This window comes from Pantherophis guttatus, chromosome 8 (genome assembly GCF_059756535.1).
Source record: "Pantherophis guttatus breed Tessera chromosome 8, ASM5975653v1, whole genome shotgun sequence".
Taxonomy (NCBI): domain Eukaryota; kingdom Metazoa; phylum Chordata; class Lepidosauria; order Squamata; family Colubridae; genus Pantherophis; species Pantherophis guttatus.
In genome coordinates, this window is record NC_142070.1 from 1,806,785 (window position 1) to 1,826,606 (window position 19,822).

Sequence of the window (19,822 nt, forward strand, 5' to 3'; positions counted from 1 at the left end):
ATAGCCTAAGCCACACCCCACATCAATGACAGGGCAGGCTACTGCACATAAACGGGGAGCAAACCCCACTAGCACTAAAGATGTTACCTAGCCAGGTAACGAAACCTGTGCAAGAAAGTAAGTTCAGAGAGCCCCAAGGACTCTACAGCTCTGAACCACAGAGATTGTCTTCTGTTGAGATGATTAGAGTCTGAGCCTCGGTGACATTTTCTAAAGATTGCCAGTTTCATAGCTAGACCATGAGTGTGGGCTCCCTCCATCCAGGAGAATGCTAGGGTGGAATAGGGCTCTAGTTTTTGCTCATTGCCCAAGTCAATGTTTCAGGGAGCCCAAGAAAGCAACATCTGTGTCAGGACTGCCATCCTGCTCAGCCAGGCGTTTCCTGCTATCAGACAGCCATACTCAACTGAGGGGGCAGGTGGGGGAGATCAGCGGAGTGCAATAAAGGGAGGGGTTAGCACGAGCAAACAAAACTCTGCATCGTACCGTCCTGTGAGAACCGCTGGCCACTCCAAGGTCACACAAAGGAATGCAGAACCATCCCGCCCGCAAAGACAGGGACTTTTACCCAAACTATTTGTTAGCACCGAATTGGATACTTGTTGGTAACCAGGGGTGGGGATGGATGGGAACAAGGGAACCATATGCCTTGGGCCAGAAAACCCCGGATCCAGCTCTGCTTCGGCTGTCACCACTTGGCTTCAGTAAAGCGAACTTTTGGCTAATCATGAGCCTGAGAGTCTTTCTTTTCTAACTGACCAAGTTGGGATAGCTGACAATCTGCCCAAGACAATACTTAAAAAACAGCAGGTGCACCGCCCCAACCGGCAGGACTGATGGATGGTGCCTAGAAAATTGCCAAAAAAACCCACCAAACCCTGACACCAAACCTGGAGAAAGCTATCCCTCTATCCGGATTCTTATTAATCTCAATCTATGAGAAATTTACCAATCTCTGCTTGAATTTCTTTGATCTTTTCAGCCCATGGAAGCAACTCTCTTGACATCTTCTCAGCTTCCAGGATTATTGCAGTATCTGAAACACATGTAGCAAGAACATTTCTTCAAGTCTGAAGCTGCCTCCTGGTCTATGGAAAGCCCACTTCCTTCCATGCATGAAGGTATCTGTCGGTCTCTGCAGCTAGGAAGTGTTTACCTTCCCTCTTCCCAGGATGGATCCCATTACGACTGTCCTACTGTCCCCATTTATATTTATTTATTTATTTATTTATTTATTTATTTATTTATTTATTTATTTATTTATTTATTTATTTATTTATTTATTTATTTATTTATTTATTTATTTATTTATTTATTTATTTATTTATCTATTTATTTATTTATCTATTTATTTAAATTTCTATACCGCCCTACTCCCAAAGGACTCAGGGCGGTGAACAGCCACAGAATAAAAAAAATGAATACAAAAATTTAAAATAGAATAAAAACAAATTAAATAATTTGGCTGAGAGAAATTTAAAATACCCAATAATTTAAAAACAAATTAAAATTTACATTTAAAAGGGAGAAGATTTAGGCCAGGCCAGCTTGATGAAATAAGAAAGTCTTGAGCGCGCGACGGAAGGTGCACAGATCCGGGATCCTCCGTATCTCCGGGGGGAGCTCGTTCCAGATTGTAGGTGCCCCCACAGAGAAGGCTCTCCCCCTGGGGGCCGCCAGTCGACATTGTTTGGCCGATGGCACCCGGAGGAGCTCCTCTCTATGGGAGCGTACTGGCCGGTGGGAGGCTATTGGTGGTAGCAGGCGGTCCCGTAGATAACCAGGTCCTAAGCCATGGAGCGCTTTAAAAGTGATAACCAGAACCTTGAAGTGCACCCGGAAGACCACCGGGAGCCAGTGCAGCTTGCGCAGGAGAGGTGTTACATGGGAACTCCACGTCGCTCCCATAACTACCTGCACGGCCGTACTCTGCACCAGTTGGAGCCTCCGAGTGCACCTCAAAGGGAGCCCCATGTAGAGAGTGTTACAATAGTCCAGACGAGAGGTGACGAGGGCATGAGTGACTGTGCGTAGGGAGTCCCGATCTAGAAAGGGATGCAACTGGCGGATCAGGCGAACCTGATGAAAAATCCTCCCGGTCACGGCCGTCAAGTGCTCTTCTAAAGACAGCTGTGAATCCAGGAGGACGCCCAAGTTGCTTGCCCTTTCCGTGGGGGCCAATGATTCGCCCCCAATAGTCAGCGATGGCACCAGCTGACTATATCGGGACGTCGGAAACCACAGCCACTCGGTCTTGGATGGGTTGAGCCTGAGCCCGTTTCTCCCCATCCAGATCCGTACGGCCTCCAGGCACCGGGACATCACTTCAAGGGCATCATTGGGATGGCCTGGGGTGGAGATGTACAGCTGAGTATCATCAGCGTACTGATGGTACTTCACCCGAAACCACGGATGATTTCGCCCAGCGGCTTTACATAAATGTTGAACAAAGGGAGCGAGAGGACCGATCCCTGCGGCACCCCACATATGAGGGGCCTCGGGGTTGACCTCTGCCCCCCTGTCAACACAGACTGCGACCGGTTGGAGAGAAAGGAGGAGAACCACCATAGTTCGGTGCCTCCCACCCCCAACTCTTCCACGCGGTGCAGCATGATACCATGATCAATGATATCAAAAGCCGCTGAGATATCTAACAGGACCAGGACAGAGGAGCAACCCCTGTCCCGAGCCCTCCAGAGATCATCAACCAACGCGACCAATGCCATTTCCATGCTGTACCCAGGCCTGAAACCCGACTGGAACGGATCCAGATACGTCGTTTCATCCAGGTACTGGGGAAGCTGTCGTGCAACCACACTCTCAACAACCTTCGCCACGAAGCGAAGGTTGGAGACTGGACGATAATTAGCCAATACTGCTGGGTCCAGGGAAGACTTCTTGAGGAGAGGTCTCACCACCGCCTCCTTCAGGGTGGCGGGGAAGACACCTTCACCCAATGAAGCATTTATAATCCCCTGGAGCCAGCCTCGCGTCACCTCCCAGGAAGCCAGCACTAACCAGGAGGGACACGGGTCCAACAAACATGTGGTTGCATTCAATCTACCCAGAATCCTGTCCACATTATCTGGGGTCACAGGATCAAACTCATCCCAGATAACATTCTCAAGACCTGCCTCCGTCACCCTCACTGGATCTACCCAGTCGGAGTCCAGACCTTCCCGAATCTGAGTGATTTTGTCATACAGATACTGAACAAAATCCTCGGCTCTTCCCTCCAAGGGGTCCTCCCGCACTTCCTGGTGAAGCAGGGAGCGGGTCATCCTAAACAGGGCGGCCGGGCGATTATCTGATGACGCAATAAGAGCAGCAAAATGAGTACATTTTGCTGCTTTTATAGCCACTAGGTAATTCTTAATATGAGATCTTACTAGTGTCCGGTCCGACACTGTACTCATTTCCTATGTTCATGTCCATGTTTATACTTATACCTGTTATCTTGTACATGTTTGACAAAATAAATAACTAAATAGAAATAAATAAAATAAAATAAACAAATAAACCATGGCCTTTCAGAACCATGACCTAAATTTTGTGCCTTGCGGACTGGCATCGGGTTGATGGAGGTTAGCAATGAATGAATGGATCTCCTCCCTGTTCACCCTTGGCTTGATTAGATTTTGTTTCCCGACCGTCAGTAGATTGCCAATCAATTTATTTACTGTCTGGAAGGAGCTGGGCTTTTTAATAGCTCCTGATTCTTCTGCAGAACCAGTGAGAAGAATTCAGGGCCTCTTCAGCTCACCTAAAGCAGATTAAGTAGCTCCTCAAGGCATTGTGACAAAGTCCACTTAGAGTTTCCCATGGGGAATTTTGATAGCTTCTTGCCCCCCACCCCCTGGTCTTTCCTAGTTTGTTCTTATATCATCCTGGGACTGAAAGTGTAGATAAGCAGCAGATGGATGCGAATGCTCCTTCCATTCCGATGTAACCCACCAATCTAGCTAGAGGAAGGAAAATGGGCTCGGTGGCCTTGGGGACAGGAATGCATTTGCACATTCAGATCATCACCATCGAGGAGATATAGAAGCACAGCCAGCTGCACAAACAGGCTGAAGAACAGTTTTTATCCAGGGGCTGTCAGAATCCTGAATCCTGAATGCAAAATAACATCATAAGTACGTAGTGCGATGGACTTGCAGAGCCGGCGCAACGTGTAACATGTTCACACTGGTGCAATGGGACTGGGTGGTTGTTAATACGATTTATTGGGGTTTTCTGTCTTCACTGTGAGTTGTATTGTGTTGGGGGGTGCACTGAGGGAGCTCAACTAATCTCATTGTACATATGTTGTGCACTGAAACTAAAGATTTGAATTTGAATTTGAATTTCAGAGTGGAACTTGTTAAGTTAGGTGAATAAGGATGCAGCAAGCCAGGCAGTGAGTGACAACAGCTCTTTATTGTAGGGTGAGAACCCAGCAACTGACCTAGGGAAACAGCTCCCTTTATATACCTTGCAGCTGTAGTGGTCAGCCAATCAGCTGAGGGTCAGTTAATTCAAACTTCCCACCAACAAACCTATTTACATAACACTCCTCCCCTCCCAGAAGTCACTTTGGGTTTTATTTACATACAAAGTCTCTCAGGTGACCAGGGCGTGTACATAGCCTGGTCACCCTGTGCAGTTCAGTTGGAGGGGCGGCGTCGAGTAGGTCGGAGGGACTCCCTATCTCTCCCTGCTCCGCCAATGGAACCTCCGAGATCTCTTCGTGGGCGGCGACTTCTCCGGTTGGTGGAAATCCTTGCTGGGGCAGCTCCAGACGCCAGGATCATCAGCTAAGTCCTCCCCTGCACTCGGGCTTGACTTAGTTTTTTGTTCTGGCTGGTAGTCAGGGAGCGATTCGTTGAAGTTTTCCTCGGCGTCTGTTGCGATTCGCCTTCTCAGTTGATCTATGTGCCTGGGCCAAACTCTCCCGTCCCCTATGTCTACCCTGTACGATTTGGGCCCCGTGATTTCCGTGACTGTTCCTGCTTCCCAGAGTGGGCCCTTCCCATAGTTCCTGGTGTGGACTGGAGTCCCTATGGTGAACTCCCTGAGTTTCCTCTCCCCCCACCCCTTGAAAACCTCTGGGAAATAGTTGGGATTTAGCCTATCCAGTACCCCTCGGAGCTTCCTCCCCATTAATAACTCGGCCGAGCTTCGGCCTATGGTTGTACAAGGTGTGGAATGCTGGGCTGTGAGGAATCAATCTATTCTTTCCTGCCAGTCCCCGGGGCCTAGGCGTGAGAGGGCCTCCTTGGCCGTTCTTACAAATCTCTCAGCCTGACATTACTAGCCGGATGGAACGGGGCCGAGAGGATGTGTCTGGCCCCCAAATCCGCTAGATATCCCTCGAACTGTGTGGCCGTGAATTGGGGCCCATTGTCTGACACTAAGATGTCCGGTAACCCATGGGTAGTGAATAACTGCCTCAGTTCCCTAATAACCGCCTCGGTGGTAGTGGCCCTCATGAGCTTAATCTCTAGCCACTTGGAAAAGGCATCGACTATGACCATGAAGGTCTGTCCGTGAAACGGTCCCGCAAAATCTATGTGGATCCTGGACCAGCGCCCCTTGGGTCTTTCCCACTCCCTCACCGGTGCTGTCGGTGGATCTGGCCTAGACTCTTGGCAGGGCTGGTACCTCCCCACCCACTCAGTAATGTCTGCATCCATGTTGGGCCACCAGACGTAGCTCCTGGCTAGTCCCTTCATCCGTACAATCCCAGGGTGCCCCTCATGCAACAGTGTTAAGACTTTTTCCCTTAGGCACAAGGGAACAATAACCTGTTCGCCCCATAGCAAGCACCTCCCTTGCATTGTTAGTTCATCCCGTTTGCTCGCATACTGTTTGAATTCCCCGCTCCCAGTCTTTTCTGGCCACCCCCTCGTCACCCAACTTGCAACCATCTGGATCACGTGGTCTTTGGTTGAGGCTCTAGCTACCTCTGCTGATGTGATGGGCCCCAAGTCCAAAACGTCTATCAGCAGAATGGGGATACCGGGTGTGGAGTCTTCCAGCTTGTCTGGTAGTGGGCAGTGCCTGAGTGCGTTGGCGTTTCCCATGTCGCCCCTGGTCGATGTACCAGGCAATATGAGTAGGCTGCGAGGAAGATGGCCCAGCGTGTCATCCTGGGTGATAGGGCTGCCAGTGTTGGTCGGTCTCCTGCGATGAGGCCCAGGGGCGGGTGATGGTCGGTGATTAGGTCGAAGTCCCTCCCGAACAGGTACTTGTGGAACTTCTTCATTCCTGAGATGGCGGCGAGGGCCTCCTTGTCAAGCTGACTGTAATTTCTCTCGGCGCTTGACAGTTCGGGAGTAGTAGACGATGGGTGCCTCTAGGCCATTCGGAAGTCTATGGCTCAGGACGGCTCCCACATTGAAAGGAGACACATCACAGGCTAAAACCAGGGGAAGTGTTGAGTTGTATTGGATCAAGAAACTCTCGGCTGACAGCTATTTCTTGATGTTTGCAAATGCCCTGTCCTCGGCCTTCCCCCATTTCCATGTGGACTTTTTGGCTAACAGTCTGTGTAGGGGTTCAGCCACTGTTGCCTTGTCCCTTAAGAAGATTGCGTAAAAATTAAGCAGTCCCAGGAACGCCTGTAGTTCCGCCTTGTCTTTAGGGATGGGGGCCTCTTGGATTGCCTTGATTTTACTCTCGGTGGGGTGTATGCCGGTGCCATCTACTCTGTACCCCAGGAACTCTACGGAGGGGACTGCGATCATGCATTTGTTGCGTTTGACCCGGAGTCCAGCATTTCTAAATTTTTCTAAAACCATTCTCAGCCTCCCTCCCAGTTGTTGTTCATCTTCCGCCGTGATGAGTACATCATCGAAATAGGGGACCACCCCGGGGATCCCTTGCAGCAGTCTCTCCATTGTACTTTGGAAAAGTCCGGGGGCTATGCTAACTCCAAATTGCAGGCGCGTACATTTGAAGTTATGAGTTATGATAGTCTGTGCTTCCGTGGTAGCGCCATCTACCGGGGGCTGCTGGTACGCCTGCACAAGATCAAGTTTAGCGAAGATCTTGCCGGGGCCTAGGGAATGCAGCAGGTGATGTACAATGCGGACCGGGTAAGTGCTCTGTTGCAGAACCTTATTAATTGTACATTTATAATCGGCGCATATGTGCACTGATCCGTCCGGTTTCACGGTGTCACAATTGGGGTTTCCCATTTGGCGTGGTCAACTGGCGCAAGCACCCCTTGCTTGATTAGCTTGTCCAGCTCAACATCTATCTTGGGTTTCAGGGCGAATGGTACCCTCCTAGGCTTTAAGCGGATCGGGGCAACATTGGGGTTGAGGTTGAACAAGATAGGGGTCCCCACATACTTGCCAAGCCTTTCGTCGAATACGTCCTGGAACTCCTGCATCAGGTCGTCCCTCAGGGTGCTCTGGATGTTCTGCACTCTGGTGAATCCCATGCCCAAGGCTCGAAACCAGTCCATGCCCAGGAGGCTTGGGAGCTTGTCGCTGAAGATGGTGAGGGGGAGTCTCTCGCTGAACTCCCCATATCGTACTTGGAACTTCCCTTGATAATCTTTAAACCGGCGTCGCTGTGGTTGGAGCTGCGCACTGAAGACCCTGTTGTTCCGCCAGGCAGGGCTGTCAATATAATAATTTTAAATTGGGGTATTTTAATTTTTGGGGTTTTAAATCGGCCAAATCTATTTAATTATTTTAATTTTTAATTATTGTTGTGTCTTGTGTTTTTAAATTGGCTGTACACCGCCCTGAGTCCTTCGGGAGAAGGGCGGTATAGAAATAAAATTATTATTATTATTATTATTATTATTATTGTGTGCACTGGGGATGGCTCTCATCTAGGTCTCGGTACTTGCACTGGTTTGCGGCCTTATGCAGGGCAGCGACGTACTCGCTGATCGACTCGCCGTCCTGCTGCAGCCTTTGCCGGAACTCGTACCGCTGGACATACTTGGGGCATAGTGGTCTTTCAGCAGGGTCTGCAGCATTGACCATGATATGGTGTGGACTGAATTCGGCTCCGCCAAGGCTTCGGCCGTGTCGAACACTCGTGGTCTGCAGTGGCTCAGGAACAGGGCCTTCTTCCGCACGTCCGGTAGTCCTTGCAGGTCGTTGGCCACCATGAAGCACTCGAACCGGGACATGTAGGACCCCCACTTCTCCTCCTTGGGGTTGAAAGGCGCTGGCGGGGTGTAGGCAGACATCGTTCGCGATTCTCCTGTGCTCCGCTCGCTCGCCTGGCTGGATTCTGGCTTCGGGTGTTCCGCTTCTCTCTCGGAACGTGGTTTCAGCTCTTTTGGTTGTGGCTTCAGCTCTTTCCTTGGCTTCTGGCCTCACAATCCCACCCTCGTCGCCAATGTTAAGTTGGGTGAATGAGGACGCAGTAAGCCAGGCAGTGAGTGACAACAGCTCTTTATTGTAGGGTGAGAACCCAGCAACTGACCTAGGGAAACAGCTCCCTTTATATACCTTACAGCTGTGGTGGTCAGCCAATCAGCTGAGGGTCAGTTAATTCAAACTTCCCGCCAACAAACCTATTTACATAATAGAACTCTTTACTTACCATTAAGGGTACCATATTCAGCATTCCTTGATATCATATAATGCCTAATTTGTGCCACTGCATGCCGAAGTGGATCCCGTTTTGCCTTTTCAACAGCACCTGAAGGAGAGGTTTAATTACCATATAATAATGTTGGATTGAGATCCATTTGGTGTTGTGGTCAAGGCACCAGGCTAGAAAGAGGGAGACCATGAAATCTTTTCCCATCTTGGCCACGAAACCATCTGGGTGACCTTGGGCCAGTCACTTTGGCTCAGCCCTAAAGGAGGCAATGGCAAAACCCTTCTATAAACCTTGCCTCTTTGAAATTCAAGCAGGCATTCTTTTGCAGTACCAGAAACCTGACAGAATGGAGAACTGACCAATTGTTTTTTCCTAGAAGGGCTGAGGAAGATTGGGGAATCGATTTATTAACTGGAAACCACTTCTATTTGGACTTTGTTGGGAAGATAGACCACCGTGGAGATTGAATTTATTATATTTAATTAGACAACAATTGATAAGAGATGGCATTAAGAAACAAACATGGGAATTTGACCCAGGACAAATTACTCTTAACTTTTGGGATGATTTAGGATAGATAAGAGGCTGTGGTAAATTTTCCACCAGTGGATTAAAATAATAAGTTTGTTATCACAGGGTTTTGAAACTTTAACCTTGTATTATTATTGTGGTTAATCTTCAATTCGATTCACAGTCTGGGACTGGTAAAAAAGTTAACTGTTCAAGTCCTAACCATGGACCTAAGAGCTGTTAAAGTAATTCTGAGTATATAAGCTGTTTGGAATAGGGTGGTGGGTTTTTGTTGTTGTTGTTGTTGTTGCAAAGTTGGGATATTCAGGTCTAATAAATTCAAATTTTTCATGTTTCTAGGCAGCCCTTTGGGTATTGCTCCAAGGGTTCCTAATAGTATTGCTACAGCCATTGATTTCTTCCTCCATAACCACTGAACTTCAATTTGCAAATCATTGTTACAAAATAAATTTTGTTATTTTTCTAGCTCTTTCTCTTCAATTTGTGCATCACCTGGTATTGCAATATCAACGAACCAGACTTTTTTCTTTTTCATAATAATGATGTCAGGCGTGGGCCAGATGTCTGTCTGCTCATTTTCAAGAACTTTGTCGATTTGGTGTTCCCAGTGATTCTTGCTTCATTCAAACCCAAACGTCTGGCAAAGCTTCCAATATATGATGTAATAAAGGAGAATATTTGTAGCTCAGGGTTGACATGAAGGGTCTTCTTTTCTTGCAGACTTTTCATTACCCAAACTAGGTAATATCATCAGTGTTAACAGCAAATTGTACAGTGTTACAGCAAATTGCACTCCTTACTAGCGCTGATGATGTTTGTTTGTTTGTTTGTTTGTTTGTTTGTTTATTTATTATTCGTATTTCTATGCCGCCCACTCTCCGAGGACTCTGGGCGGCTTACAACAAAGACAACAAGAACAACATATTGCCCCCAACAATCTGGGTCCTCATGTTACTTAGTTTGGGTAATGAAACGCCTGCAAGAAAACAAGCAGGCGTAGAGAGCATCAATGTATGATTTTTGGCAACTTGATCATGACAGTATAGATAACCATTCTGTGAGATGTTGCTGCAGCCGCTGATAAGGAGATCCACTGTTTCATCTTTCTTGCTGCAAAAGCAACATTTGCTCTTGTTACTGACATGTTGAATTTTTGCTTTCATGGAATTGGTCTGCAAGGCTTGTTTTTGGGCAGCCAAAATGAAACCTTAAAAACTGGGAAAAAACTCACTGAACAACTGCCTGGATTAGCAAAAGACATTTTGGGCTCAATTATGGTCATAAGTCGAGGCTACCTGCAATTCGACTTTACTGCAAATTTATATTAAGAGCATCTGAAAGTCCAGCTCACCCTCCTTGCCTTCACAGCCCAAGAAACTAGGGAGGGTCTCTTGTGAGATGTTTCCCACACCCCTATGGCAGTTGCAGGCTAACCTGGCTCTTTGCCAACCATTGTCTGGCTTTGGATTCTCCCTCGCTCTCCCAAACTCATTCCCACACACCATTACAGACCCTCAGAACTGATTAATTAGTTGGATAAAATTAAAAACTTACATAAGCTGATATACCAAAGGGTGTACAAAAATAGACAGAAGAGCATTAAAACGCCAAGTGTTGCACAATTGTAGCCTGAGAGACATAGTTCTAATTTGGTTGGAGGGCCTGTGTTTAGAAAGGAAGCCTTGATTAGAAATGATCTTTTTTTTTTATTGAAAAAGTTTTTCAAATACCGTTTTTTCCCCCTTTCCCCCCGCCTAACCTCCCCTCCCCCTCCCCTCCCCCCATGGCTTCTCCAAGATAAAATCCAAATTGATATCACATTATATATAATACTTTACCACCCTTTTACACCACCCCCTATGTGCTACCCATTCCTTTCTAACATTATTATTATATCCCCCCTATACTATACATTTCAAAGCAACATTCAGCTGTAAAACTATATAATAAATCCTAATTTAGCATTTATTCAACTCATAATCTACCCATTTCCTCCATCCCCACACATATATCTCTTAATTCAAATCTTTAAGTATATTAATATCTGAACATAACATCCCTTTTCCTAAACTAAACAATCACTAACCTAACCTATCTCCACCCACTTTCCTACAGGTCTACCATACATAATATTTTTAATATTTTTGTTCTTCTGCCGCACCACTAAAAGATATTTCCATATATAAATAGAGTCCTCAAATGACTTTAAATTTGTAATCCATATAGTATCTTCTGTAATGTCTTTCAACTAGATTATTAATTCCATCGCCCATGTTAGGGTAACATCGAGTTCTGCTTCCAACAGTGTATTCAGTATCTTCAATTACCATCTGCCCCCATCAATAATAAATGTTTCTGTATATAAAAAACCACACGAATGACTTTATATTTATATTCCATGTAGTATCTTCTGTAGTGTCTTTTGTCTAGATTATTAATTCCAACCACCACGTTAGGGTAACAACCAGATCTTCTGCATGCCCCAATTCCATAGTTCTCTTGCCTTATAACTCAACATATACGTAATCCATTTTTCAAAGAGTCCAAAATAGAAAGTTCCAATCCGCTCAATCAAAGGCCATCTTCCACATCCCAAAAACACCAGCACTGCAGAGATCTGTTATTCTTCTCAAAATAGTATAAGTCTGTAATTTGCCTCAGTTATATTTTCATGTATCAGCCTTCTATAAATCCCGCTTATTATATTTAATCGTCTCTTAAGTAACTGGCATTAATCTGTTGGCTAAAAAAGAAAAACATTTTTTGTTTAGTTTAAAATTTTTTAGTTTTGTAGGACCTGCTTCTTCTTTTCTTAACTTGTTGTGGTTTAGATCTCCATCCTGGTTGCCTTCCTAGGACTTGTATATCAGCTGATTGAGTTACATGCTGGTCTGTAACTTGATAAAACATCAAATTGAAGTCCAAAGCCGCCTCTCTTATATTTATAGGTAATCCAGCTATAGCCTCTGAAGGAGAATCCAAAAGCGGCTCATCCAAAAAGCCCTCTGTAACTTGTTGTTTTATTACCTCCATCTCCATCTGCTTATCCTGAGTTTCAATTTCTTGTTCATTTTGCTTTTCTTTATCGCCTTCCTGTGTTCCTGACACTGGTGACATACGTGGAGATGTTGGGCCCATTTTAAAAACCTTGCAGTAAAATTCTTCCGCTTTTTCAACAGTATTTAGTTGATATCTTTCTCCTTGATATCTCAATATTATACCAACTGGAGCATCCCACCTAAATGGGATGTTTTGTTTCTTTAGCTCAGTCACCAAAAATCCAAAGTCCTTTCTATTTTTTAACATCTTGGACGGCAGCTCTTTATATATCCAGATCTTCCTTCCATTCATTTCTGGAGTGGAGTTAAAAGACTTTTGCACAATATCATTTCTTATTCCTTTATCAGTAAAGTAAATCACCACATCTCTGGGCAACTGCCTTTGCTTTGCCACCCAAGAATTTACTCTGTAGGCCTTATCAATCTTACATAATACCTCTTCAGGACTAACCTTTAAAATCACAGCCAGAACTTCAGCAGACATCTTTCTCAAGTCCTCTCTGTTATTTTCCTGTATTCCCCTCATTCTGATCGCAAATTCCATAGATCTAAATTGCATCATTGTGACTTCATTTTCAATCCTTTGTTTTATATTATCTGCATTGTAAGTCTTGTGATCAGCTTCCTTTATTTTAAACTCTACTTCTGAGCTATTTTCTTGAATATTCATCAAATTATTTTCAATTCTTTGTATTTTATTATCCAGATTATGAATCTTATAGTCAGCTTCCTTCATTTTAGACTCTTTTTCTAAGTTGATATCTTTATCCATCTTTATAATTATTTCTGAAAAGCTTTTCAAAGCTGTTACAATATATTGTTTCAGGTTATCTACTTTTGTTGTACCAACTCTTTAATTTCCTGTCTAAATTTTTCAAGATTCTGGTTCACAATCTCATCATGTCTTGCCATCTCCTCCAAAACAAATTCCTTTAGGTCTTTAAAGCCATTCTTCTGCATCTGTAAGCTCAAAACTTGTTCATGTGATTTATAAATGGGGGAGCCCCCCCCCACAGCTTGGTTGTCTGGCTTTGTCAGTTTTAATGCCATCCTGCCACACAAACAGACTCTTTTTAAAGAAAAAGACTTCTCTCCAGACAATATCAATATCAAATCTCTAAGAAGGAAGAAACATGAAATAGGAATTTTTCTCTTCACTTCTAGCCAGTGCTATTGTTTCAGATACTTTGTAACGTATTAAACTGTTCAAACGGAAGGACTTTCGCTTTCAGCTTTCTTCTCAAGCCTCAGCCAGTCGCCATTTTAAACTTTCTTTTTTTTCCCTTTCACTCTTTCTTCACTTTTAAAATCAATCATAGGGTTGTTAGAAATACTTGCAATTTATAGTCCCAAATCCGGATTTCATCCTGCTTGTTCAGACAGTCTGTTAGTTTTCGCTGATTGGATTGGTCCCATCATCTAGCTCTGTGAAGCGCAGAGTTCCCCCGAAGCCCGGAGCAGCGGCGAGCTGGATAGGGAGCCACATTCGGCTTCCTCCCCAAGAGTAAAAACAAACTCTGGGGAGTTCGCAGAGGGCTCTACCTGCTCTCGCCGTCTCTCTCTCACGTCTCCTCAATGAGACGGAGTTTTTCGAGCCGTCTCTCAGCTGTAGAGACAGCTCTTATGGGTGACGAGGCTGGCGGTCCCGAAAGACCATCTGGTGACGACGGAAGCCAAACCGGAAGCCAATTAGAAATGATCTTAAGAGGTAATAATATGGGTCACACTATCTTCATGATGCATTTTCACCTGCTGTGGGACCTGAACCTGCAACTGCTCCAGAGCCGGGCCCTCAACAAGCAAACCTGTTCATGAAGAAGCCTTCATGAAATGCTCACCTTTGGAGGAGATGTTAAACCTGCCCTGTATTCTATGGTGGCCTTAGGTTATAGAAACAACATCCATGCCAGGCCTCCCTGATAGGGAGCAGAGTTTGGACACACCACTGAAGGATCAAGGCTGAGAAGGAACCGATAGATTTGGGCCTTGGACCAGTAGTGGGTTTCAAAAATTTTCACTACTGGTTCAGTGGATGTGGCTAGGTGGGGGACATGTGGCTGAGTGGGCATGGCCGACTTGACATCACTCACACCCACGCCCACTCAGTCACATGACCCCCCCACCTAGCCACACCCACATAAAAAGGTAGGAAAATTTTTGGAATTTCCACCTATTTACCTCTGCCCTCCCTTCACCAGTCACCTCTGTTTCCCCTCCTTTGGCGGCCCCGGCCCTAGCCCTGCTTCCTCCCCCACCCCCACTTCTTTGTTCAGGCTGCTTATCTTCCGCGGCAGCTGGTCCAGAGTCCGGAAAGCAAGCTGACTGGAGTTTTCGGCGGCCCCCAGGTAGCCACTGCTGCTGGAAAGCGGCTGGCAAAGAAGCCTCCCAGTCACCTCTTTGAGAGCCGCTTTGCAGCTACAAAGCAACTTTCAAAGAGGCAGCTGGCCGCAGGCTGCTGAAAAGTACCAGAGGGATATGTGTATGTAAAGAACATGATGGTGGACTTCCGGTTTACTAGCCTCCGGTGAAGACGGTCCCTTTCTAAGGACCACCAGCCCCGCCATTTGTAGAGCTGCTTTGACTGTGAGAAGCGGCTTGAAAACTCCAGAATCTGAAGGATTTGAAGGAGAAGAGCAAGCAAGGTGCAGGTTGTGCCCCTGTGAGCCCCCAGAAGTTTGCTACTGGGGAGGAAACAGGCGCGGCTCCCTTTCAACTTGCAGAGACTCCGGACGGCGTGGGACGACTCTGCTTGAGCAGAGCAAGCCAGCTGCAGCAAACATTTAAAACTGATTGAATTAATTTTACTAACTAGCGGACAAAACAACCTGAACCTTTAAACCAAGAAACTGCAAGTATTATTCTTTTTTTTGTGATTTTCCGATCTAGTAAAAATTAGAGCGAGCGGAAGCGGCTTGAAAAGATGGCGCTGCTCCAGCGTTAACAAGCTGAAAGGGAGAGTGATTTTGCGAAGCTATTTTAACAAGCTACACTGTTGCGCTGTTTGTAGCAAGCAAACAGGAGAAAAGGAGAAAAAATCCTTTTTAAAATAAGCCTGAGCTCGCTTTAGTTTAACTCTATCTTTAACTGGACTAAAACTGGGGGACTTTTTTAGAGGACTTTGTGGAAAAGAAAAAAGGATTTCCTTTTTTAGAAAATCTAATCTACGTGGCAGGATGGCTTCTAAAAAACAGGAAGGCAAGGCAGCAGTGGGTGGATCCCCTACACACAAGCCTGAAGAGCAGAGTCAGAAAACAGACTTTGATTTTGAAAGTTTAAAAAAATTCATTACTCAGGCTCTGGATGATAATTTCCAAAAATCTCAACAGGAAATGGATGATAAATTCCAAAAATCTCAGCAGGAAATCAAGCAGGAAATTATTGAAATGAAAAAAGTGGTGAAAGAGAATTATGGCAAAGTGACTGATAAATTATCAAATGTGGTCTCTGGCTTGTCAGAAATTATTATTAAAGTGGACTCTAAATTGGAAGAATTTAAATCAGAAGTGAATGTTAAAATAAAGGATACTGATTTTAAAATTTCTGATGTGGATAATAAAATGCAGAGAGTCGAAAATGAAATTACGATGATGCAATTCCGGTCAATGGAATTTGCTATAAGACTTAGAGGCATTAAGGAGAATGATCGACAAGACTTGAGACAGATTTGTGCTGATGCTCTGGCTGTGTTGTTAAAAATCAATCCTGAAGAGATTTTTTACAAAATAGACAAAATTTACAGAGTGAACTCGTGGGTGGCCAGACAAAGACAACTGCCTAGAGATGTGGTGATATATTTCACAGATAGAAGAATGAGAAATGATATTTTGCAAAAATCTTTTCTTTCTTCTGTGCAAGTGGAGGGAACTCAAATTGGAATTTATAAAGAACTACCACCAAAGATGCTGAAAGATAGAAAGGACTTTGGTTTTCTAGTAAATGAATTAAAAAAATTAGAGATTCCATTTCGGTGGGATGCTCCAACTGGTATAATCCTGAAGTACAATGGAGAAAGATATCGATTGAATACTGTTGAAAAGGCGGAACATTTTTATTATACTGTTTTTAAAGAGAGATCACCATCCCCACGTACATCTACTGTGTTGGAGATAAAGGAGAGTGATAAGGAGAAGCAACCTCAGCAAGAGTTGGAAGAGCAGCCTAAGCAGGTTGAATCAGAGTTAGTGGAAGTGCAGGGTGCTACAGGAGGTTTTCTGGAGGAGCCCCTGTTAGAATCTTCTCCAATTTTGACTACAAGAGATGTGGCCTTGGACCTAGCTCGTATGGCTGAAGCCAAAGACCAGCGTATAACTCGAGCAGTTTCTAAACAACTCAAAGAAAAACAATTACAGGAAAGAGCTAAGGCACAACAATACAAAAAAGGAGTCAAGAGTACTACACAACAAAGTGAAGCCATGGGGGGAGCAAAGCCGAAGGTCTCGGAAGATATCCGGCAATTCTGCTCGTCGCTTCAAAAAGGTATACATGACGGTTAAGTTTTTATCTTGGAATGTGAATGGATTGAACTCACCACAGAAAAGGAAGAAGATATTTATGTCAGCATTCCAAATTAGGCTCTCTTCCAGTTCTGACATGAAGACATGAAGCAAAGACCAGAAGCGCTGATTTATTGCTGAGATGAACTTTTACCTAGTTTTCTGCATGCAACAGATAGGGTATCCTGGGGAACGAGGGTGGGGGCCACATTCCTGTGAGAAGTACGTGCCGGGACGTAGAGATGGATTTGCATAATGGCCAATGGGACATCGGGCTGGAGAGCGGAAGAGGAGGGGGTTGGGAGGAGGAGCCAGTTTGGCAGCAATTAGAGTTAGGTATGTCGGCTATTTCTGTTCTTAATAAAAAGTGATTTATTAGAGACTCTGCGCTTGATAATGGAACTCAATTAAGACAGAACCGAAACCTGACAATTTACATATTTGAGACAATTCAATAATGATATAATTTGTTTACAAGAAACTCATGTCAGAATACAAGATCAAAAATATTTGATAAATTCAAAATTAGGAACACATTTTATAGCTTCAAACTTGGAAAAAAAGAATGGTGTGGTTATTTACATAAATAAAAGACTATCAGCTAAACTTATAGAAGCAGATGAAGGTGGTAGGTTTGTAGCTATTGAACTGTACACTGTATATGGCCAAATTCTTGTGATTGGAATTTATGCTCCTAACCAACAACAGGATCATTTTTATAAAATTTTGCATACCAAAATATTGCAATGGGATTATAGACCTATTTTGATTATGGGAGATTGGAATGGAGTGATTGATTCTAAACTAGATAAAAAGAGTCTGGCGAAGTCAAGGATTAGACTACCACAAACTTTTTTTGATATGAAAGAAGATTTGGAATTAAAAGATGTGTGGAGAATACATAACTCAAAAAACTTGGATTATACTTTTTTCTCTGATAGACATAGATCTTTCTCAAGGATTGATTTCATTTTATTATCAAATGATCTACTTGTTAAAACAAAAAGAACTAAAATCTTTCCAAGAACTCTATCTGATCATAGTCCAGTATGGATAGAGATTGAGACTGGAAAGATTGAGAGAAGATCATGGAGATTAAATGAAAATTTGTTCAGATATGAAAAAAATATAATAGAACTTAAAAAACAGATGAAAGATTTTTTTGAAATTAATTTGAATAAGGGTACCCCTATCGAAATTGTGTGGGATGTGAGTAAAGCATATATGAGAGGGGTACTCATTGATATGAACTCTAAACACAAATTGAATAGACAAAAGAAAAGGTTTGAAATTGAAGTGGAAATAAAGAAAAAAGAACAGTTACTTATTAAAAATCCAACAGATGAAAGAATACGTGGTGCTATAAAACTTTTGAAAGATCAATTTCAAATGCTTATGGCGGAACAAGCTGCAACAAATCTACAATACGCAAAGCATAACACATTTTGTAATGCCAATAAACCGGGCAGATGGCTGGCCTATACATTAAAGAAGAAGCAGACTATGCGGACTATTGATTGTATTGATATTGGAGGGAAAGAAATTTCTCAACAAAAATTAATCAAAGAAGTTTTTGTAGATTATTATACTAAATTATACGCTACAGATGATATACAGAATGGACTTATAGAAAAATACTTAGAAAATAAAAGAATTACAAAAATTACTAACCAACAAAAAGAAAGAATGAATTATCCTATAACAGTTGAGGAGATAATTGCAGCAATTAAACAACTGAAAACAGCTAAAGCTCCTGGAACGGATGGCTTGACTGCAGTGTATTATAAAATTTTGCAAGCAGAAATGGTAGAACAACTTAGAGACTTATTCTGTAATATACAACAAGGGGGTAAAATACCCCCATCATGGAAAACAGCTTACATTTCTTTGATACCAAAAGAGCAACTAGGTCCTAAAAAACCGGAGAATTACAGACCAGTATCTCTTCTGAATAATGATTACAAAATTTATGCAAAAGTATTAGCCAACAGGTTGATGCCAGTAATTCAAGAGGTGATTCACGATGATCAAGCGGGATTTATAGAGGGTAGATATATGAAGGACAATGTAAAGCAAGTTATAGATTTATTGGAATATCTTGAGAAGAATAAACAGATCCCTGCAGTGCTGGTTTTCTTGGATGCGGAGAAGGCCTTTGATAGAGTGGACTGGAATTTTCTATTAAAGACTTTTAAAAAAATGGACTTTGGGGATCAATTTATACAGGCGGTTTCAGCAATTTATCAAGAGCAAAAGGCACAGATTATTATTAATGGAAGTTTGACAACAGATTTTAATATTGAAAAAGGAACAAGACAAGGTTGTCCGTTATCCCCATTGTTATTTATTCTAACACTAGAAGTCTTGTTGAATACAATACGGGACTCGAATATTCTGAAAGGTATAGTGATAAGGCAAGAGGATTACAGAATAAAGGCATTTGCAGATGATCTGGTTGTTACCCTAACACAGCCGATGGAATCAATAACCCAGATGATAGACATTATACAAGATTATGGCACAGTATCAGGTTTTAGACTGAACCAGAAAAAAACTAAGATGATAGTTAAAAATATGACACAAGATCGAAAACATGAACTTGAAAGGAGGGCAGGTTTTGAGATTGTTTCAAAGGTTAAATATCTAGAAGTTCAAGTTGCAGAATCAAATATGAAACTGTTTCAAAATAATTATGAGGTGTTGTGGCGAGATGTACAGAAAGACATGGAGACCTGGAAAAAACTGCAGCTGTCTTTACTTGGAAGAATAGCAGCAGTTAAGATGAACATTTTGCCAAGATTTCTTTTCTTGTTTCAAATGATTCCGGTACTTAAAAGTGATAAACAACTGAAAGAGTGGCAAAGTGGAGTGAATAAGTTTGTCTGGAACGAGAAAAAACCGAGAGTGAAATTGAAAATTATGCAAGATGTTCCAGAAAGGGGAGGTCTTAAACTTCCAAACCTACAGTTATATTATGAAGCAGCAGCTTTGACTCAAGCAAGCAATTGGTTTGGGAGGAAAAAGACTGGAATATTGAACATAGAAAGTTTTGATCTTGAATTTGGATGGCATGCATACTTGTTTTATGAAAACAAAGTGGATAAAGTATTTAAAAGCCATATACTTAGAGATTCTTTGATGCGAGTTTGGAAGAAGCACCGACTCAAATGGGATTACAAAATA

General features: G+C 43.4%; 2 protein-coding genes across 4 annotated transcripts in view; both read right to left on the bottom strand.

The window, feature by feature from the left end:
• Positions 1-19,822, bottom strand: part of LOC132709238 (uncharacterized) — a 124,618-nt gene that overhangs the window by 95,589 nt on the left and 9,207 nt on the right. The gene's annotated exons all lie outside the window — the stretch shown is intronic.
• The window catches only part of LOC117656724 (CD209 antigen-like protein B), a 36,476-nt gene that overhangs the window by 9,788 nt on the left and 6,866 nt on the right, over positions 1-19,822 (bottom strand). For 2 of the 3 annotated variants that reach the window (XM_060692184.2, XM_060692186.2), the window contains 3 exons: positions 10,642-10,749; positions 8,554-8,652; positions 950-1,036 (listed from right to left, as the gene is read on the bottom strand). In XM_060692184.2, the coding sequence (XP_060548167.2) occupies positions 950-1,036; positions 8,554-8,652; positions 10,642-10,749 (294 nt within the window). The remainder of the gene's footprint in view (positions 1-949; positions 1,037-8,553; positions 8,653-10,641; positions 10,750-19,822) is intronic. The other variant, XM_087874775.1, reaches the window with a different exon arrangement.